General features: G+C 41.5%; 1 protein-coding gene across 12 annotated transcripts in view; it reads right to left on the minus strand.

Annotated features, from left to right (window-relative positions):
- Positions 1-23,469, minus strand: part of LOC127005898 (multiple C2 and transmembrane domain-containing protein 1-like) — a 243,787-nt gene that overhangs the window by 11,742 nt on the left and 208,576 nt on the right. For 6 of the 12 annotated variants that reach the window (XM_050875250.1, XM_050875251.1, XM_050875252.1 and 3 more), the window contains 6 exons: positions 16,514-16,570; positions 11,986-12,079; positions 8,634-8,774; positions 6,910-6,990; positions 5,502-5,656; positions 4,372-4,473 (listed from right to left, as the gene is read on the minus strand). In XM_050875250.1, the coding sequence (XP_050731207.1) occupies positions 4,372-4,473; positions 5,502-5,656; positions 6,910-6,990; positions 8,634-8,774; positions 11,986-12,079; positions 16,514-16,570 (630 nt within the window). The remainder of the gene's footprint in view (positions 1-4,371; positions 4,474-5,501; positions 5,657-6,909; positions 6,991-8,633; positions 8,775-11,985; positions 12,080-16,513; positions 16,571-23,469) is intronic. The other 6 variants (XM_050875247.1, XM_050875248.1, XM_050875244.1 and 3 more) reach the window with 5 other exon arrangements.

A 23,469-nucleotide genomic window follows, 5' to 3' on the forward strand; every position in this document is an offset into this window, starting at 1 on the left:
ACCTCAAGCATATGCATATAACTGGTGCATTTTGGGGCAGTTGTCAAAGCATTTGGGTGGCCATCATGGGGATATATATTCTACCACATGTTTATAACTCCCTCTTTAAATATCACCTCAGCTCAACCAGTCTTCCCCCTTGCAATATACCTAAGCCCACCAGTGATTGCACACCAAATCAGCATAATTTGAGGGAGGATTGGTTAGCCTGATAGGGTATCCAAATAAGGTTAATTAACAGTTATGGCAAAGGCCACCTAAACTCATGATGCCTTCAGTCTATGACTGTATATAGCCTTGAGATTTAACATGTGTAGCAGTGTTGAATGTGTGAGATGCATGAGAGCAAAGGCAAAGGCTAAATAATCATATAAAATTAAATGATGTGCATGGCTTAGGAGGTGGTCCAGTAACCTGAATGTATCACATTTCTATAACTCACAGTCCTAGTCTCTATAACAGTAGCAACCTATCAGTAATATAGCAAAACTGAGACCCACAGTAATTTCACATGTAAAGTCGACCATTTAAATGGTTATTGATTTTTTTCTGAAATACGTTTCCAAATTTCCTGTTAAAAAAATAGAGTATCTACACAGTCTTATCACACTAAGCTCTTATATATGTATATACAAATATATACCATTTATCTGGGTTCAAAAATATTGCAACCATTAGAAAGAGGTGATGTAAGAAAAGGATGCAGTTCTGAAAATGGCTAGCAACTTAATACTGTGTGGAGTATTGTAGTGTCATAGTGCCACAACTTTTTTATTAGTATGATGAATCCTGGACTTTATCTTCTTCCAAATATTTGTTTTCTGCACTGAACTCAGCTAATGTGCTTGAACATTGTTATATCATATAAATCTACAATCTCAAAAACCTTGACTTTATACAACTTCTGATATCATATGCACAAAAATAAAATTGAAGAGACCAGAGACCTGCCATGATCAGACATCATTATTCTCACGGGGTTTGTCTGCCAGATGAATGGTTCATTACGAGAGCGTAAATACAACTACAAACCATGAATGTGCATCTACGCTGGACATATGGTAAAAGGAATTAGTATGCTACATCATATTGTGTAAATCAGTATACATATAAAACTCTAATGAAAATATTCATCCTATCTATATGAATTGCAGGAAGTAACACCTGTCTGTCCAGTCTCAGTGTATCTGTCAGCCACACTCCCTTCCCAATAGTTAACACACAGCTGACTCCGCTGTATCACTTACTGTAGTGCCATGGAGGTGATCAAATCGCATAACATTCATTACATGATGTATGAATATTTTAATACCTAGAGATCTGCAGTTATTTGTAGTACATCATTTTCCCTCACAGCACTATATGTACTTGCAGATGTTTTGTCATCGAAAATTGATTTTCTAACAGTAAAGAAGCTATAGTAATGAAATTAGAGAGAGAGAGTAGTTGGAGGAATGGTTGAAAATGTTTAAACCACTTTTTACTTATCACTGTTTTCACATCAATTACTGAATCAATGCAAGAATAAAGTAAGAATTCTCAGATGATCAGTAAGAGTAGATTCAATATTTGATATTTTTAATATGCATTTATATTTTATTTTTTGTGTAGCCTAGTCATAAGTTGAGGAGCATCTGTAGAATGGGAGTAGAGGACAAAACTGTGGAAGTTGAAAGAAAACAACAACAGACGTTTGAAGAAAACTGCAACAAAGATGGAAGGAGGTGAGGGAGACTGGCAGCAGTTAGAGGGAAGTAAACTGAGAGCTGAAGAAGAGGTCTGTGGATTAACTTCTGGAAGAAGAGGTAGAGAAAGGGAGACTTGGTGGTGGGATGAAGAGGTGCAACAGGAAACTATAGAGAAAAGAATTGCATTTGGACACTGACAGTGATGAAAAAATGAGTTGGATGGAGGAGAATATAGAGAGAAGATGAAGAAACCTAAGAGACATGTGGCAATAGCAAGGAAACAAGCATGGGAGATGTGGAATCAGAACTCGGACACAGCTAGAAGGAGGCATAGGATGTTCAGGGTAGGTAAACAGATGAGAAAACATAAAAAGTACATACAAGGAGCAGAGTATATACAAGGAAGTACATATAGTAATCAAGATAGTGGAGATTACGATTATTGGGGTGTTCTTTCTTGGCGCCGCAACTTTGGGGTCATTTGACGCCAAAGATATAGTGGAGGGAGAGAAAGATGGAGAGAATATTTTGAAAGACTGCTGAATGTAGAAAATAACAATGAACTGGAAGAGGTTGAAAAGGTAGATGGTTCAATTGAAAATGTAGAGGAGAAACAGGTAGAAAAAGCAGTGAAGAGGATGAAAGATGGAAAGGCGCCAGCTCCATTGGGTGTCAGAGGTGATATGTTGAAGCCAGCAGGAAGGAAAGACAGAAGACATGGAGGCAGTGTGTTGAAGAGGATTTGGTACCATTGGCCACTGGAGAGGCTGAGGCAATGGACAGAAACAGCTGAAAGAGTATCATCAGCTGTTTAACCTCATGAGAAATTATGGGAAAACCTGACATTAAACAAAAGATGATGATGATAATGATCGTGATGTGATGGAAAATTCTGTGATACAATATATAACTGCAGATCTACAGATACAAAAGTGTCCTTAGATCATGTACGATTCTTGTCATGAGATCATATTAGCTCCATGGTAAGACATAAGTGATACCTCTGAGACTGCCTTACAGTAACTCTTGCTGAATATATGGTGCTGGGGGAAGGAAGAGTGACTTACAGATAAAATCAGGATGGGACAAACTCTTCAGTCTTAACAACACACAAAAATATAAGTCTTCTTCTTCCTCCCTTCTTCTTTTAACGTCCATATTTTGCCTTATGGGGTTGGATGTCAAAAAAGAAAAAAAATATTAGTGTTGGTTGTTACTCCTGCTGGTGATGCAGGGCAAGAGAAGAAGACCAACTGGTAAGTCAATGAGTCTACAATATTAAAACTTGTGAACCTTTTACATAAAAACTAAGTGAAATATAAAACTATGCACAAAATACTTTACATATTAGGGTAGGATTTTTTCTAAGTGCTACCATGTAGCAAAATACAATACATTAGGAAAGCTTTCAAGCAGAGTGACAGCAGCAGCCAGGGATTAGAGCCAAAACATTAGTAAAGGGAAGCAAAGATGCAAAGCCAACATGCCACAGTATTTACAGCGAGGACTGAAATACCAACCTCCTACCTTACTTGACAAAGGGTGTGGTGATGCTGCTTCTACTTATGAAGACATGAGAAGGAGAGGGAATGCTGAGGAACAGTCAGAATGGAAGAGTGTGTGATGTGTTTCAATCTATGGGATGGTTGCCAACTCGCATGCACCGTCCATTTTACAGTAAAAGTGCATTTGTGTACAGGCTTATTTCATTTAAGTTCCTGGGGCTGGATTCAGAAAGCACTTACAATGATGTAACTCTGAGATACATCCCTCCACAATAAAATTTGGAAAACATTTTTGAATTATAAGTTTCTGCCTTCCAGAGCTCAGATTGTTGTTTTATTCTGATTATCTGTTTACTTCATTTTCAATTATTGGATTTTCTGACCAGGGGAATTCAGATCTACAGAAATTAAACGTAACATTCATATTAAGAAAACTTGCTCAGACATAAAAAATATTAAATAAAAAGTTGAATATTCAGTCTCAATTTGTACAATATTCAATTTTCATATTTCAGCTCAATCTTCCAGAGTTTTCTTCCTGATCTAAGTACTAAATGGAAAGATGCATGTGAACTAGACAACCTAACCCACATGTTTCATCAGCAGTTACTTGTTGGCAGCTGAAAAGTCTGGAGTATATAGGAAAAGTGATGAAATGATGTTAAGATGTGCAGTGGTGGTGATGGTAGTGGTGTTAGCAGTGGTGGTGATGGTGGTGGTGGATGTAGTGCTAGAAGAGGTAATGGTGGAGGATGTGGTGTTAGTGGAGGTGGTGATGATAGTGTTGGTGAATGTGGTGTTGGTTGAGGTTGTGGTGGTGGTGGGTGTTAGTGGAAGTGATGATGGTGGATTAGGTGTTAGCAAAGTTGGTGGATGTGGTGTTAGTTTATGTAGTGGTGGTGGATGTCGTGCTAGTGGAGGTGGTGGAGGTGGTGGATGTGGTGTTAGTGGAAGTGATGATGGTGGATTAGGTGTTAGTAAAGGAGGTGGATGTGGTGTTAGGTAGTGGTGGTGGATGTCATGCTAGTAGAGGTGGTGTTTGTGGAGGTGATGGAGGTGGTGGGTGGTGGATGTGGCATTAGTAGAGGTGATGGTGGTGGTGGATGTGGTGTTGGCTAAGGTGGAGGTGGTGTGATTTGGGACAATGACGATCAGGGTGAGTCACATCTTGAACTGACCTCCTTTGACCAGACCTCACAGACGGTGTTGGTGGTGCTGGAGGAGGCCTGGGGGGGTGAGGGGGCAGCCACCGTCACACTTTCACCTTCACACAACATCGGCTAGCAATGTTCAGTCAATCAATATTGCATCTCTACCTCAGCTAACTTAGGCTCTCTTACAGGATGGCCTGGATGAAGACACATGACTAGAGAATAACATGCTTTCTCAATCAACCAAAATGAGATAAGAAAACACATAAAGAAAACACAATGACCTATCAATGGTTGGAAAACAGATTTTCCTTTTGTTGAAGTACTATTACTCTCAAATAGGGATCATTTTCTTTTCTTGGAGAAATAAAAACTAAATGTTTCATCTATAGTATTCATTTCTAAACATTTTTCTGTAATGCGATAGTGCAACCACTAGCTCCAGATGGGCTTTCATTGAGATTTTTTTTTCAAAATTAATTTCACTTATTCGTGTATAGCAAAAATAGGGTTGGGAATGTCTTCAATAATTTAAAAAATAACAAGTCTGCATAGTAAGAGGAGAGGAAATAAAAGAAACTGGTGGGAAAGAAATATAACAGTGTTAATGTCACTACCAAGCAATCGTCCTGAGCAGCTCAAGCCATACATTATGTACCCAAGAGCAGCTCCATTCATATTCCTTCCAAGCCAGGCAGCCTCCACCATTAGTAAAGGAACATCCAAATTAAAATCTGAATATAGGAGATAAAGCAGGAGTACCCTTAATAAGCCATTGTCAATTAGGGTGATTCATGATTGCCTCATGTAATCTTTCTTCATCAAATAACAAGACCCTAAGACAATGCAAGGCTTCACTTCTAGAATATATAACTCGTAACCATTTCATCATCTTAAACAATGCTTTAAATATATTTCAAATGCAATGACATTCCCTTCATACAAGTGTAACAGAACAGCCAAATCAGTTGGCCTGGTCTTCCTACCAGCAGCCATTGCATATTAGAGTCCGGCCATTAGGACTTGAAGCAAGAATCAACAGGCACCAACAGTGATATACACCGAGTGCAAAAATTTGGGGAAATGTTAGGTGCTGTAGGGACAAAAAAACTTGACAGAGTTACACCACTGAACCTTGAAATGAGAAGACCACACACCTGTTGGGAGGTATCACTTTCTGCCCCATGGCCAAGGAGTAGGCTTGGGGACGTGTCTAGGGCAATGTGGGTGACACGTGCCGGCGTGGGCGGTGAGAAGTTCGATGCTATGGAGGCTCCCAGGTCACCCGACTCTCCCTGTGCCCCGCTAGTGTCTGTGGGGAAGCAGTTTTTATGACAAGTGGCTAAGTTATGTTTTTCTCTATTCTGGGATTTTCCACCACAGCAATTACATTCACACATTTTAGTGGTGAAAATGCCTCAGCTATGAGTAATTTATATACTGCTAAATAAAAGTGATATGTACTTGATCTTGAGCCAACACTATATCCTTTTTATAAAAACAACATATGGTTAAAAATTCTGAACTTTATACACAAAATTACACTAAGAATTGCAACTTAATAAATGCTGGAACACAAATATTCCGAGCAACATTGACTAGCTGATAAATGAAACATAAATCCATCTCTACTTGTATAACTATGGTTCCCCTTAACATTATGGCACCAAGAAAATAAGTTTAAGTACTCTTTTTAAAAGCACAATAATTTCTATGGAGCTTCATTTAAATATAAATTCAACTGTAATCAGATAAATCACAAAAAGATAGAAAATAAAAATAAGGTGCTTGGCATGCAGAGAAAAGTTTATACAAAGCTTAGGATCACAACACTGAAAATGAAGTTACATTGTAAAATTACAATGTAAAAACACTTGACCCAGCTAAAGAAGACCTGCCACCAAATGCATTCATCATTAAAAAAAGGAGAGATTAAACACAGGCACTGGACCTCGCACCAGCCCTGACTCACTACCCGTGCCCAGGCCAGCAGAAAGGCTCTAATAGTTCCTCTGGCAAGGCATCCTGCAAAGCATTGTTCAAGGGTTCAGTACACTGGTCAGCAATATGTGTTAATCAGCTATCCATTTATTCCCTTATTCCTATCCTGCTAGTAAATCAGAACAATGTGAGGGAACTGGTTCAACGATTAAAGGAAATATTTTTTTGTTATAATTGATAATGATAATGCTACTAGTAATAATAAGTAGTGTGACCCTTGACTAATTAATATATGTAGCCACTTTTTATCTCAAATCAATTTCCATTACCAGAGGATGACAATTATTCCACAGAGGTATCTCAACACCAGCCTCTTCAACCAGTCACACACCAACTCATATTTTTCAGGTGATGGCAATAATTAAAGGGAAGCTACCACTCTGTCAGGACTTTAGAAAGAGGCAGGACACACAGATTTCTATATGCCAGACACTCAAGTGGACAGCACACAGTTGAGGCACACTGCTCTCACACAGGACATGGTGCAGGAGGCAACAAAACAACAGCAACACAGCAGACCCATCTGAGCCCCGAATCATTACCAGGGAAGCCAGTGGATGGTACCTGGGTCAATAGATGCTTCAGCAGAAGCCACTGCCTCCCCAAGTACTTCCTTGTTACCCTGAGACTCTGTATCTTTGGTGTCTTCAAAAATTAAAAAGTATGAATGTTAGGATCTGGAGAGGGATGGAACCATTGTGACTACCTTTAATCAGCAAACGAGGAATCTTAAGTATTTTCTAATCTTTTCTAGGCATAATCAATTGTTTCTGTGCAAAATGAAAAACAAATGCACTTAATCTGTGCAAGATGTTCTATACTACTAATACTTATTCAATGAAGTGGAGCACAGACCCAAGTTAGAATGAGTAAAATTATTTATTCAAGACCACTTGTCTCAACTCAGATTCAGGGCCTGACTATTTAAGTCAGTCACTCCATTCTTGCCCCATGACAGGACCTTCATTTTGCACACCTGCACCTACCCTAGACTGTTCACTGTGTTCAAACATCGTATGTCTTTCACCTGCATCTGATGCTGTTGCTCAGTTCTCAGTCCTCAGTCCTCTTAATTAAAGTGGTACACACAGCTGGTCACCACTATTCTCCCTTGCATAAACTGGTTCTTTGTTCACTAAATTAATCAACTCTTCATATAATGATCTCCATTTCCTGTTAGAATAAGCTAACACATTTGCATGGTAACTTACTTTAACATAAAGTAAGTTGGCAGCATTATCATTACATTCAGTGAAATATAAGGGAAAGACCTGCCACACACAAAGAATTGATCTATCAAGAATAAATGCTTTTTACAAAACCCCGCCCAGGAATCAAACCCAGGCCCTCGAGATACAAGGCGGACACTATGGGCCTGAGCCAAAGGGTACAACCCGGCTGAAGGCCTTCATAGTCCTTATCCACATCTCAGGCCATTACAGGATAAAACAATATGATAGCAGCCATAAAATCATGGAACCTCAATAGAACTGAATTGCTGCAACTGAGTTTTCTGCAAAGCTGCTGTGAAATATCAAAAAATTATAACATCTGAGCACAATGGATACTAGATATACATTAGTATCAGACTACCAGTAATTACTTTTAGAAGACACTAGGACAAAAAAACATAAAGTAACCCACACACCCATAAAAGTGAATTGATGACAACTACAAAATTACATCTTATTTATAACAAACTGGTTAGCATGGTAAGGATTGTGTACTTCAGGCTTATTAATATATCTATAGGCCACCATTGAAGTGAAAATGTTTCTTGAACGATGAAAAAAAATATAGTAAATGCCTGAATTATATCATTGTGCTGCCCAAACTGACCAAATACAGTGACCTCACCTTAGTAACATATAGTGAAACCAAATTGTCAAGTCTGTTTTGGCGTTGGCTCCTGCGGGTCAATTTCTCCCCTCTGCTCTGCCACACAGTCCCAACACCTATTTTTTCCTCTAATATTTTTTTTTTTTTACGTCGCGGCCTATTGCGCCGGTAGGCTTCTTCCCGGTGGGGCCTGATGGTCGGCCCAAGGCGATAGATAGATGTTGGGACTGTGTGGCAGAGAAGAAGGGAGGAGAGAACTTTTGGGAGCCTATGCCAGACCAGCCTCAACATATTTGGAAGACTAAAGCCCTGCCTCGAATGATAACCAAGCATCCCTAAGTGGTCACCTAGCTCCTCATCTCCCTACACCCAGGTAATGTACTACTATCAGTGAATAGCCCACAATCATTCCTTCCCTTCATTGGTCACAAATTCTTATTTCTCATTACCGTTAGAGTTGAATCTGGTGGCAGCAAGGTGGGGGCCTCGGCGGGGGGACATGGTGAGGGGTGTGCCCGACGAGGACTGTTCCGCTGAGGAGTAGTCAGCCGCATAGTCTGTCGTGCTGTCCTGCCTCTCTACACTCACATCTGGCGGTGAATGGAAAATCAATCATTTCAAGTTCAAATCTATACAAACCACTAAAATTATAGTTTTTTTTTTTTTTTTTTTTCAATTACTGTTACTGGCTATATGTATACTGAAAACCTGTTACTCTTTAGTAGGCTAAACACACATACACACACAAAAAAAAAAAATCCTGAAGATTCTGGTAAGGTGATGAAAGAAAATGGAATTAGCTAAGCTAAGGACCAGTCAAACCTCAAAGAAAGATTTCAACACCTTGGACATGGGAAGTAGCACTGGAGCTTATAATTATGTGCAGAAGTCTGGCATCAAAAGAGAGACAATAGAGAAACCCAAACACAATCAACATTATAAACAGTTGCTTAGCATCCCTGTAGCAACAGAGGACCTGAAAGCATAAAATATACAAGATAGGAGTGCAATGGAAAATATCAATACATATGAGGAAAGGGAAGAGACTGCCCAAAGTCCAGGACCTGCACAGAAAGATAGTGAAGTCTTCGGTCTGAATTGCCAACACCATCTGTCACCTTATCTTTGGTATACGTGATGTTTGATGTGGGTTTCGCCAGTCAAATAATGCAAAAGTAAAAATAAGACAAGTAGATATGGTTGTCAGTGATGATTCGCATATTAAGATTTCTATATCAGAATAGTGTGTCAACCACTGAGTGCGTTGAGTGTAATTATGAATAGTACAACGTTGTTGAGTGAGGTCTTTTTAAATATCTGAATCATGCCAGACATGAGGACCGGCAGCATCAAAATCTTTGAAATATGTATAATGAGTACAAACTGTTGTTGCTTAAAGATTTTGTCCCTACACCGAGGGACCTTGGGCCTTTGTCTGGTGACGACCCATGAAGAGGGTGACGACTGACCAACTCGATAAGCTAACACCAGCCAGGGCAGTCTGTTGGCAAGGACTGGAATGCCTCAGATGAGTAAAGTAGATCATGTACTGTTTCTAGAGGAAAAAAAGCAAATCCATATTTTTCAGCAGCAGATTTGGGCAAATACATACTATAACAATCCTTCCTCTTCAGTGTTTCAGGGGCTGGGTAGCCCTATCAAAACCCCCTCACTGAAGCAGCAGCCGTTCTACGCATGCTGTATAGACACGCCCAGCTAGGAGTGGGGCGGGGCCTTCACGAACGTACCCATGGAGGAATATCGCAACACCTACACCGCCATTATGCCTAACAAGTCGGTGGGATTACGGTTCACGCCGTGAAGGACAGACCCAGCGGCGGGCAACAGCAGACACATGAAGGGGCGGTCACCAGCCTGGGAGTCATGGCGGCGGGGAGGGGCTCGGCGGACAAATTCACAATTCCTTACTGAGCTAGTGGAATGTGATCAGCGACACAGAAGCCGTTGACACTCACCTCGAGACGTGTGTCACCCACGTGGCGCGGCGCTGACACTGCCATCAGCTGATCACTGTTTACTTCGTGTCGGCCGTGTGCCATGTGGCGGCTCAACAGATCAAGTTTCCATTTAAGTATTTTAATACCCTTACCGTCACGCAATGGTGGGCACCGCTAACCGAAAAGTTAGCTTCCCTAACTGGTAATCCACTAAAAAGTTAGCTTCACTTACGCTAAACCGCTAAGCTGATAAAGAAATTTGTGGAAGCTAACACTAATCGCTAACCGCTAACTTTTTTGTTTATGGATTTAGCTTCGACTTAGTATTTTGGCTCTAAAACCCTTACAATCAGACCTAGTGACCTGAAATTTCATTATGTTGTAGCTTAGACAGAGCTTTCCAGAACGGTATAGCATGTCATAATCAGATGATGATCAAACTGGGAGGCATGCGCTGGGTGTGTCCTCTTGACATGTGGCCAAGTTGTAAAGGCTCGCCGTCTGTCCGTTAATGATGATCCTCTTGGGGTGGCACAGGACGCACCGGAAGTGCAAGACACTGGCGTTCATCATATCTCTTGATTTAAAGACAAAGTACTTCTCCAGGTGGGGCCACGGGTTCTGAAACTTCTGGGACTCCTGGCCGTCAGCTTGAGCGTGTACTCCGCCTCACCCACAGCTGCTGCCAACTCCTTAACAGGGTCCAGCATCCCCAGGCGGAACAAAAACGTCCTCACTCGGGTCACCTTCCATGACGTTGATGATGATAAAGCGACAATACTGAACGCAACGACAACACGGTGACAACGTCGCAGCTGAACTGAACAAAGTTCATGCTGCACAAAGATGTCCATCGCAGTGAAACACGCGGACTTTCGGAATAATGCCCATTAAAAATTGGTTCAGTTTTTATGACTTCATTTGCTATAAATTAGAGTATGTCGTTCCTCAATCAATAGAAGTAATGATGCTACTAATAATGATGACAATAATAATAATAATAATAATAATAATAATAATAATAATAATAATAATAATAATGAAAGCAGCGGTGGGAGGTTGTGGTCCGCGCACAGGAGCAGTGAGTGTGGCTTCTTGTTCGAGTATATCTCACCAAGGTCGTGCATTCACAGTGATATACAGACGGCTGCCTGCGCAATAATTTTCACATTCATGGCATCCAGCAGGCTTAAAATCGTTGTGGTACCCCTCGAGTAGAAAACCGGCGATATTATAGTCAAGAAAGCCAATACAGAAAGAAAAAAAAAAAAAAATCCCCCTCCCACATGCAATAAAAACTAACCATGAAAGAACAAGCTGGGGTCGAGTGAGCCTTCAAGCTTGTGAATTCCCACGTAATGACAAGATGGGGTTTTCATGGCCGTGTGGGGAAGATCAATAACTAGGCTACACTGAAAACTCCTTAAACGTATTCAGCTTCTGCTTTTCACACGTTCCTTGCTGTGGCTGTTGTCAATGCCTATAACTCCAAAATAATGCCATTGCGATGTTTGAGCACTACTTCTCCTTCGACCCTTTGTGTAAGCCTGGGATCATGACCTTGTGAGCCGCGTTACTGAGCCGTGCGAGCGACAGAGAGCGCGTCATGCAAGGTGATGATCCTGTTCGGTAATCTCAGACGCTTCCGCCTCTCATATCAACTATCTCCAACAAGGTTCTCATGAGCGTTTTTGTAGGTTCATGGGATAGAAGAACAGTCGAACTACCGTCGGGGTTGTAAAATTACCCCTGGAAACGCTTATAACTCCTTCGAAAGCTTGGTTAAATGTATGTGTTTGGGCGCCGAAATGTTTAAGATGACCATGAGAGCCGTGAGACATACCTGGGTGGGAGTTGCTCCTGACGCCGTCCACCAGCACGTCCTTCCGCCGCGCCACCATCTTGCTCTCCTTGCTCAGTGTGCGGTGAAACTTCGTCTGAAAAAAAAGGAAGTTTGGTTAGAGACACCGATGGCGAGTATTGTGTTTGTTTTCGTCCCTTAGTGTCGACAGTAATGCGGCTGAATGATTACTTGTTACGTGTTTTGTCAGCGTTTTGATTTCTTTTATATATATTTTGAGTCCCTAAAATTATCCCTTTTGTGAGTATGCGTTTCACGTGTGTTTAAAGAGCGCCTTTTATTCTCGTCTCACACAACAGCGTTACGACACAAAGAATACATCCGAGCACAAAACAAGGAACACTGATAATAAAAGAGAGTAATACTGTAAAACACACGTACATGTAGGCTTAGATAGCTTGTGTAAACGGACCTCGAAATCATGAGGATGAGTGGAGCCGAAACAGTGATCACAGGTAAATACATCATTGGAAGTAAAACACGTACACGCCTAATAAAGCCTTAATAGTCACTGCCGACCTTAGAACCGTAGCATTAATATAGTAACGCCGCATAAGAGATGTTTAAACTATCGTCTATATAAACATTCTACCGCAATCTGGAAGTGTTATTATATTTCTGCCATACAAAACTGACTGACTGAATTTTGGACCGTCTATATAGAGTTCCACCGCCGCCTAAGGGTTAAACTATGGAGCAGCCTGGACACTGAAATCATCCTGTCCTGTCCGAAAGCAATTATACTACGTCACGCTGATATTGGATTAACGCACCCTTAATCGATCAAGGCCTCTTTGCCATGACTTAAAACTACTCTTTCATTCTGGCCAAATAAAAAGTATGAAAAAGTAGTTTATCACCCGCTGGATAATATTTTGTGTTTATATAAAAATGTGAAAATGGACCAACGGACAGTCAGACAGGTTTTTAGTACGATGAATTTCAATGTAATTTTATAAAGAGCGGACACGCAATTCAGACCGTGCAGCGCGGCCGTCACGAAATCAATATGATGGCGCGAAAACGTTGTTACACGGACGTGATTTGCATAATACCAAAACATTTCACGACTAAATGATTTCATCGTCGCCATTATATGTTGATTATCTCGGTTCCCTCCAATAATGAGTGTGTGTGTGTGTGTGTGTGTAAAACCTACCCAGCTGGGCATTGTCAGCACACACACACACACACACACACACACACACACAGGTAAGCACCAACCAGAAATGTATATAAATGCTTCCCTTTCCAACCAATTACTATCCATATAAACTTAACCATGAAGATTAACAGTAATTATGCAAATACATTAATACTACATACAGTAAACACGTGAAACTAAATCAACTTACCCAGCAGCTGACATTGTTAATATTGTTACACCGTTGTTGTTATCATTATTATTATTATTATTATTATTATTATTATTATTATTATTATTGTTATTAGCTTCACAACACGCAGACAAACAAATCATTAAGAAAGACACGAAAACACTTGACGGGACAACCTGGAAATGACCTCAACATCCTCCTGAGGGTCTTCAGGTAGAGGTGAATTAATTAAGGAAGGTCTCAGCAAGGAAGGTCTCGGGCTGGGTCTCGGGGTTATTTATGGCAAAGAAAAGAATATCAGAGAGAGAGAGAGAGAGAGAGAGAGAGAGAGAGAGAGAGAGAGAGAGAGAGAGAGAGAGAGAGAGAGAGAGAGAGAGAGAGAGAGATGTGTGTGTGTGTGTGTGTGTGTGTGTGTGTGTGTGTGTGTGTGTGTGTGTGTGTGTGTGTTAATATGTTTCAAGGTAAAAAAAAGTCACGAAAAGAGAAATGACAGAACCAATGTTGAAAAAATAAATAAACAAGCAGATCTTTTTACAGTCACACTTGAAAGATGTCGACGAAAACACCAGAGAAAAAAAAATAGACACCTACAAAAAATGGTCTTTCTTAATTGAGTTTGGTAAAAAAATATGTAAATAAAAAATAAAATAAAACATGGAAAAGGACACAGACAGACAACACCTCTTTTACATACGTACATACATCCACACAAAACAGACACAACACACAAAAAATATAGACAAAAAAACAAAGAATCCAAACTACACACTAGCAAAACATTATTAGCAAAACAATACTTAATGGAAACACTAACAACAACAAAACATAATAAGTAATGACGTATACGGTTATTACGAACATATATTTTTAGTCACCATATTAACTGAAGTATCAACAACCACATAAAAAAAAGTAAAATATCGAGGGAGAAATGTAAGTAAAAGAAGCATAAAGGATGGATGACAGAGTGGACTGGGGTGGAGAGAGAGGTGGGAGGGGTAGAGGGGGAAGGGGGAGAGTGACCGGGCCAGCGTTGCCAAATTATCGTACACACCGTATTCCATTTTCGTAGTTTCTGACTGATAAACTAAAGCAAAAACAAACAAAACAAACATCAATAAATTGCAGTTTCAACGCTAAATTTAATATCCTTTCGTTATTTCTGTAGGTACGAGAGTTTGAGGCTTAAAAATGATAAATACAATGTGGTGAATACGATAATTTGGCAACGCTGGACCGGGCGTGTAGGGTTGAGGCTTGAGGGACAGGGGAGTCTAAGGTTATATCCCGCCTATACATCACCTCCAGGCTTGACAGAGGGGCGCCGGTGGAAGGGAGAGGGAAGAGGGAAGAAAAGGGAGAGAGGGAAGTCAATCAAAAGTGTGAGAAGTCGACACAAGAGACGGAAATACGTGAAATGGGGATGTGGGGACTGTGGAAATGTGAGGAAAGCTGTCATGTGTGTGGGGGGGTGGGGTGGGGGGGGGAGGGGCAGTGTCGGCCCTTCCTATGCGCTCACGACGATCAATGTGTCGGGTTACAGATCACTGGGGGCCTTAGGATGTGTATATAAAACAACACAAAAAAATGAAAATCGGGCATGTCGAGATGGTTCTTTTGTTATTCCCCAACACATTCAAGCAAAAATTATATATATTTAATTACTTTACATCGTTTAGGACAGGGATATAACTTGTGAGGTGAATACATAATTATAAGGGAAAATGTGGACTGAGCCGCGCGCGGGAATGGGGGGGGAAGGCTAAAAAATAAATCCTCAGAAAGGGCCTCAGAAAGGATAGAACCGGCACTGGGTGTGGTGGGGTAGGAAAAACTATGAATATCTATTTGAAAATGGGAATTGGGAGATTTAGAGGAAGTTGATTTCCGTCAGTATGCAACTTGTGGGAACTGAATTACATGATAAGCTGAGTGTGCGTATGAGTGAGTGAAAGTGTGAGTTGCTGAGTGCGTGAACGAGTAAGTGAATAATCGAGTATTAAGTCAGTGAATCCAATATCAGTCAGTACATCAAACTACAAGCGACTGACAAAACAAGAACCCCAGGTAGAATTAGAACAAGGGACGAAGAAAAGGAGGAAAACACAACAGAATGATCAGCCTGGCGCCCGAAGATAACGCGGACGAGTAAAGTTAGAACATCAATAGTGACACAAGCGTTAGGAACCATCACACAGGGCGACATGTAGGGGCGAGAACATCATTTCCCGTTATCTGTTATATTAAGGGATAAGTAAGAGAAAATGGGTACGCGTTAAAAAGGGAGGACGGAGTTAATTAATATGAGCCTCGTTAGTAGAGAGGAGCGGAAAAGGATCACGCTAAGAAGGAAAAAAGAATATAGACTACGTAAAAATGAGATGAAGGGAGAAAAAAATGATTAATATGGTAGTTAAAAGGGAGAGAAAAAGGAAAATCACGTTAATGAGAGAGAAGGGAGAATAGAGATTAAAAACTTACTCTCAATAGCAGAAAAAAGGAAGGATTGAGAGTGTGGGGCATGAAACTCGTATTAGGAGAGGTAGGAGAGGTAATCAAGTAAGAAAAATAAGTTAGGTAGAAGGGAAATTTTGCTCTAGTAAGGGACAGGGGAGGAACGAGAGGAAAAGGATAATAATGAGGAGGAAGAAGAGGAAAACGAAGGGAATGAGAGGAAAGTTAAAAGGAGGAAGAAGAGGAGGAGGAGGAGTCAAGGTGGGGAAATGAGGAGTTAAGAGGAACAAGAGGAAAAGGATAATAATGAGGAGGAAGAGGAGGAAAAGGAGGGGAATGAAGGGAATGTTAAGGGGAGGAAGAAGAGGAAGAGGATTCAAGATGGGGAGATGGGGAGCTAAGAGGAACGAGAGGAAAAGAATAATAATAATGAGGAAGAGGAGGAAAAGGATGGAAGGGAAAATTAAGGAGAGGAAGAGGAGGAGGGGGAAGGGCACATTAGTTACGAAATCGAGGCACACGTTAAGCAAATGAATCACGCTAGGCTGGGATGGCACAGGAGGGGTGGGGTGGGGTGGGGGAGACTGTAAAGGGGAGGCAAGGGAGGGGCGTAAAGGGTCGCGGGAAGGAGGGGAAATTGGCGTTAGTGGAGCATGGGGAGGCGTTAGTGGCTTTGGGAGGTTATTATTGTAAAGTGTAGCCGTGGTGTTAAACCTTACGTGGCTCTTCTCGAGACAAACCTTCAGTCTGAGCTCGGCAGCCATCTTTTTAACTCTCTGGGCGAGGAGAAAAGACGAGGAGAGAAGAGTTAAGACGATGGTAATGATAATAGTAATAATAATAATAATAATAATAATAATAATAATAATAATAATAATAATAATAATACATTCATAATAACTAATAAATTAAAAGCAGTGATTTAGGTAAAGTTTAGTGTTGAATTTGCCCTGTGTGTGTGTGTGTGTGTGTGTGTGTGTGTGTGTGTGTGTGTTGATGGTCATGACTACTAAAATTCTGAAAAAGGAAAATAGTAAACACTTGATTAACACACACACACACACACACACACACACACACACACACACATCCGTTACCTACTTCCTTGATAACGCATTTATAAGAAGAAAAAAAAATAAGCTACCCGCGTTTCCCGGAAGAGAATGAGATAGTGTGTGTGTGTGTGTGTGTGTGTGTGTGTGTGTGTGTGTGTGTGTGTGTGTGTGTGTGTGTGTGTGTGTTGATAATAATAAAAAGATGCAAAAAAAGTAGCAATAATAATTCCACCAGTCTGCCGGCACTGCCATACGAACATGCACAGAAGAAAGTAAATCTACCAACACTTGATGAGAGAAGCGAGGGAGGAGTGACATAATTAAGATGGATAGAGAAGCGAGGGGCTACGAAAAAGTCGACAAAGATGATTTATATGACAGTGGAGGAAAAAGAGGACACGAGTACAAATTAAACAAGCCTAGAATGTAAAAAATATCAAGAAATTCAGTTGCCCACGAGTTTCAGGATAAGATGGATAAATATGGATATGGAGGCGGGATAAAACGAGAATATTTAAACGATTATGACTCAAATTATGTAAACTGTAACTAGATAAACATGACTGCACACACACACACACACACACACACACACACACACACACACACACACAGTTCGCGTGGCCATACACATTATTCTCCCTATTAATGAGTCGTGTCCACGCTGCAAACACGCAATTAACGACACTTTTAATGGGCCCCGAGCGTTGTTACAATGTCCCTCTGATGTAAAAAGCAGCGTCACCTTACCTGCCCTCCCCAACCCCCCCCACACACACACATTTTACCTGCAACAACAACTAAAACAATAACATCCAAAACTTCGACCACCATCACTACTACCAGCGAATACTATGACCACCACCACCACCACCAGTACCTCCATCAAAGCCACTACAACCCCACCGCTCCACCGCCATCACTACCCATTATTACGACAACCACGACCACCACCACCACCAAAAACCTCCATCAAAGCCATTACAACCACTCCACCACAACCCCCACCTCCACCATTCCCACCACTACCACCATCATCACCACCACTGCATCTAACCACTACGACACACACCATTATCATAACCCATCAACACTAACAACCACCACAATTCACAACCATCATCAACTCAAACCACTACCATAACAACCACCATCACCACCACACTCTTCACTGTCACTACTTTTGTTCACGTCTTTGCAAACACACAATACTTTCTAAATCTAAAAATCTCTCTACCTTCTTTTTTTACGACAAAGGAAGCAGCTCTAGGGCAACAAAAAGAGAGTATAGAAAAAAAAAGCCCGCTAATCGCTGCTCCTACAAAAGATACGAGTGAAAACTGGCCACAAGAGAGGTCAGTTTCGAGTGGAGAGGTTTCCTGATACACTCCTCCTCCTGTACAGAACTAACTTGACGGTCCCTTCCTTATCCTCTCCTTTCCCTCATTCCCTCTACACGTCCCTCCCTTTATCCCTTCAGCATCCATCTTCCCATTCTTCATCTTCACCACACACCCTTATCGCTACTCCTATACCCTCCCCTCTTCTCTTTCTCTTCTCTCCCTCTCTACACCTTCTTTCCACCCTTCCCTCTGCATCCATTCAGCCACATTTTGCTTTTTATCAAATATTCTATAGACGGAAAAAATGACGTGACTGATTAGTGAGGAGAAAGGTAGATGCAGGTGAGAAAATGCGATGTTGTTAATTAATAATGTCATATGGTGTTATAAATTTTTCTGCAATTTCGGCTGTTTGAGTGAGAAATGGGGGAGGAGAGAGAGAGAGAGAGAGAGAGAGAGAGAGAGAGAGAGAGAGAGAGAGAGAGAGAGAGAGAGAGAGAGAGAGAGAGAGAGAGAGAGAGAGAGAGAGAGAGAGAGAGAGAGAGAGAGAGAGAGAGAGAGAGAGAACCATCACCACCATCCATTAATGTTGCAGGAGCCATGAATGAGAGCGAGCGGACAACAGGCAATACTTTCTCTTTTTTTCCACCGCCGCATCATCGACAGTCAATCCCGCGGAGAGTAAAAATTCATGGGGTTTTTTTTTTTTTTTTTTTTTTTTTTTTTGCTGTTGCTTATTTTTTTCCTTTTGCGGTTTCAATTTAGTTCTCGCTGGATAAAAAAAATGTAGCTGATTCTAGTTGTGAGTATTTTTCTGGTATTCTTTCTGGCTGTGAGTATTTTTTTTGGGGGGGGGGGGGGTTGAGAGTATTTTTTTGGTTGTGAGTATAGTTTCTCGTTGTGAGTATTTTTTTCTGGTTGCGAGTATTTTTTCTGGTTGCGGGTATATATATTTTTTTTCTGGTTACGAGTTTTTTTCTGGTTGTGAGTATTTTTTTCTGGTTGTGGGTATTTTTTCTTGTTGCAATTATTTTTTCTGGTTGTGAGTATTTTTTCTGGTTGCAAGTATTTTTTTCTGGTTGAGTATATTTTTTCTGGTTGTGAGTATTTTTTTTCTGGTTGCGAGTATTTTTTTTTCTGGTTGCGAGTATTTTTTTTCTGGTTGCGAGTATTTTACATTCACTGTCACTGATGATTCGCCTGCCACCCGCCTTCTCCTGTTCCTGAAATATAACCGCTGCTAACTCGCTCTTCTCTCTCGCCTTCTGACCCCCTTTTTAGCGATTTCCATGTATATCCTCCATTCTTTTAAACACTACGAATACAGCTAACCTACTCCTTTTCTTTCGTCCATTACCCGTTTCCTAATAACATCATTCTCTTTCTTTTCTATATCCTATAAATACAGTTAATTTATTCCTTTTATTCTGCCTCACACAATCTCTAACAACGGCCATTTATCTGATACCTTTCAATTCATGACCTTTTATATTGTCTGCTAATCATCTTAATTTATTTGTAGCTCCCCATCCACCCATTCACCTACCAAGCAAACCTCACTCTTCTTTTTATGTTATTCACGCCAACTCACCATTCATCCTACCAGCACTAATTTACTCATGCATTCATCACTTACCCAGCGTCTCCTTTAGTCCCTTATTCAGACTATTATCGCATTTCCCTCCTCTTTGTACACTGACTCACCATTCATGTTTATCTTCACATACACCGCTTACTCACACACTTTCTTTACTTTCACCTGAACACACAATCGTCCTCCCCACCTGGTCCTTTGTTTAATCCCTTCCTCAACACACCTTACACCTTCCCCTTGCATACACACTTCCTTCGTAAGGAGACCCCACCACCTCCAGCCAAGTCATACCTCCCTTCCACTTCCTTTCTCACTCTCACGTTCAGCACCAAGGCTTCCCAACGACGAGGTTTCGGTATATTACAACAGGTGATGAATGAGCAGAATGCCTAAAGGATGATGTATAATACTTTTCCGGTAAGCAATAGAAATAACTACTCATGCACAATTTAAAGTCCATTACCGTACTTGACTCATTACTTGACTAGTTTTAGCCCAATAACCTATCGACACAACTACATTTTTTTTCTTCTTCCGGTTATCTATCTCTCTGCTATTTAATTCTTTTACTGCATTTTCTTTTGCCTCCACCCATTCACTGACTCAACCCATACTAATACAATGTTTTCTCACACACACATGCAACTTCCACCGTTCTATTTCACCTCTTTGTAATCAAGCACTTCCTCCCTTCCTTCTATTACTCCCACCCACTCAGTCACGGAATGGACTCCCTCTTTTATATTACCATCTTGCACTCACACCCCGGAAGAACTCCCTCTCCTCTGTTATCACCTCCCACTCAGCTTTCTCAGTTATATTACCACCTCAAAGCCACACATCTAAATAAATACCACGTTTCCATTGCCCTGAGACACACACACTCACCCAAAGTCATCACGAACTCATTAAGCAACTACCTTCCTAGTCTTTAGAATCAGATCCTACTCACTCACGCAAACAACAGCCACCATGGTCTTGGCTCCACCCACACGCCCGCCCACTCGCCGCCCACCACCAGCACTTGCGTGGGTTAGCGTGCCACATCTACATATATATTACGCCAATAGCACCCCACCGAGGCACTCCGCGGCTTAATTAAACTCCCTGGCACAGTGCAGGAAGGGGTGGACATTGATTCTGCGTTGACATTGGTTCCGGCACGCCCGCTGATGCGCACACACACGCATAAACAAGCAAGCAGACACGCATAGACAGGTGCAGCCCTCCGCCCTTCCTCCTATGCTCCACACACACGAGGGAAGGCATGACTCGGTGGAGGTGAAGGAAGAGTTGCCAGAAGAAAGAGGGAAAGGAGGAAGGCATATGATGGGGTTTGAGAGCCTCGAGCAAGACCGGCAGTTGATATGTTGCCTGGCTTCTACTCGGAAAGCTCGGGTTCCATCCCCGGCACTCAGTGGTGTTCATTACGGATATTTTCACTGTGTTATTGCAGTTTCTCTAACACTTCAAGGCGGTTTTTTTCTTCTTCTTTATATTACGAGAAGGAAGGAAGGAAGGAAGGATGGAAGGAAGGAAGGAAAAAAGGAAGGTAGGACAGAAATGACCGAGTTTGAAAAAAAATTAGAAGGGAAAAGAAAGGAAGAAAGGAAGGAAGGAAGGAAGCAAGGGCAGAAAAAAAATAGAAAGGAAAAAAGAAAGAAATATGAAAGAGAGGGAGGGAAGGAGGATGGAATAACGGAGAGAAAAAGAGGAAATGAAAGAGGGAAAGAAGGACGGATACAATAAAGGGAAAAAAAGAAAGGATAAGAAAACAAAAATTATTAATTCACCAAGGTAGAATAATGGAGAGGAAAAAGGAAAGGAAGGATTAAAGTAAAGAAGAAAGGAAGGAAGGAAGGAAGGAAGGAAAAACGCTCTCCTTCCTTGCTACACACGAAACTAAAACAAGAAAAAAAGAATTGTATGTTAGACTGAACTCGCCGCCTCGTTTTATCTCTGCTTTAACCTGAGCTTCCCTAATAAGCCCACGACTTGCCTGAGGGTTGCAAAGATGTTGTCTAATAGTAGTGTGTGTGGGGGGGTGGGGGGGGGTGGGGGGGAAGTGAAGTGAGTGTGTGGGTGAAGCGAAGTGTGTGAGGGAAGTGAAGTAAGTGTGTGGGGCAGTGGGGCAATTGAAGTGAGTGTGTGGGGCAATTGAAGTGAGTGTGTGGGGCAATTGAAGTAAGTGTGTGGGGAAGTGGAGTGTGTGGGGCAATTGAAGTGAGTGTGGGGGTAAAGTGAAATGAGTGTGTAGGTAGGTAGAAGAATGTGTGTGTGTGTGTGTGTGTGTGTGTGTGTGTGTGTGGAGGGTACGTCTATCTTCCTTTCTATCTCACGAATGGTTGACTGGAAGGAATATAATTATGACAATCACTGGAGGAGAGAAAAATTGAACCACTGGAAACTTTTTTCGGATCTACAACTACCAGGAAAAGTTACAATGAAGTCTGCCGCTCCTTCGTGTTATCTCTCAACGAAGTCATAAGGAGGAAGCAGTGCGATGGTTTGTGGGAAGGATGAGAAAGACAGGAAAAGTAGATGATAATGAGAAGAAAAAAAGCTACTGTGGAGGAAAGTTAGATTTTACTACATATCAGAAAAAAAATATAAACCCCCTGAATATTGAAAAGCTGAAGTGTACTAAAATGGAAAGCCTATAGACGGGTGAAGGGAAAATATCACTAACAACAAACATCAGCAAAAGAAAGATAAACTAGCAAGAAACGCCTTAAAGTATTCAAAGACCTCAGTTAAGGGGTGAAAGGAAGTTTGCCTAAGACTTCCAATTCCCTCTTCTATTTCCAATTTCCCCTGAGCCTGAGCCATTTGTCACCTCGCCCTGGGTACGAGCGGCGAGGCGAGCCAGGTGTGTGGACGGGGCGCGCAGGTGAGCTCTCAATTACCAGCCAATGTCACGGAGGCACCGAGGAGGACATGAATCAGGGGGGTAAACAAAGCAGGCACACACACACACACACACACACACACACACACACACACACACACACACACACACACACACACACACACACACTCTACGAGGAAGAAAAAAAGGAAAGAAGGAGGGAAGGGAGAAAGAAGAAAAGAAAGACGGACAGACAGACAGACAGACAGACAGAAAAGAAAGAAAATGAAAGAAAAAAAAGAAAAAAAGAAAGGAAGGAGGGAAGAAAGGAAAGAAGGAAGGAAGGAGAGAAGGAAGACGAGAAGTAATAAAAAAGAAAAAAAGAACACACACACACACACACACACACACACACACACACACACACACACACACACACACACACACGAAACCCACACACACACGATCGCATCTCATTAGCAAATTGGATGAAGCGAACAAAGTCGACTGATTGCTTATCTAAAGAGAATAATGACATCAGAGGATCATCCCATGCACCCAGTGAAAGCGAGAGAGAGAGAGAGAGAGAGAGAGAGAGAGAGAGAGAGAGAGAGAGAGAGAGAGAGAGAGAGAGAGAGAGAGAGAGAGAGAGCTAATAATCCGGTATATTAAGTCAAACATTCCCATTGGCGTCGCTCCTCTGTAATGACGCCGATTGATTGCCACGCGAGCACACCTGGATTACTGGACGCCACCACCTTCATCATACAGGCGAGGGACGTCAGGTGAGAACGAGGCGGAATAACAGGAATTCGCCGCATTGATAGACGTAAGT

The sequence above is a fragment of the Eriocheir sinensis genome, chromosome 31 (genome assembly GCF_024679095.1).
Source record: "Eriocheir sinensis breed Jianghai 21 chromosome 31, ASM2467909v1, whole genome shotgun sequence".
NCBI lineage: Eukaryota > Metazoa > Arthropoda > Malacostraca > Decapoda > Varunidae > Eriocheir > Eriocheir sinensis.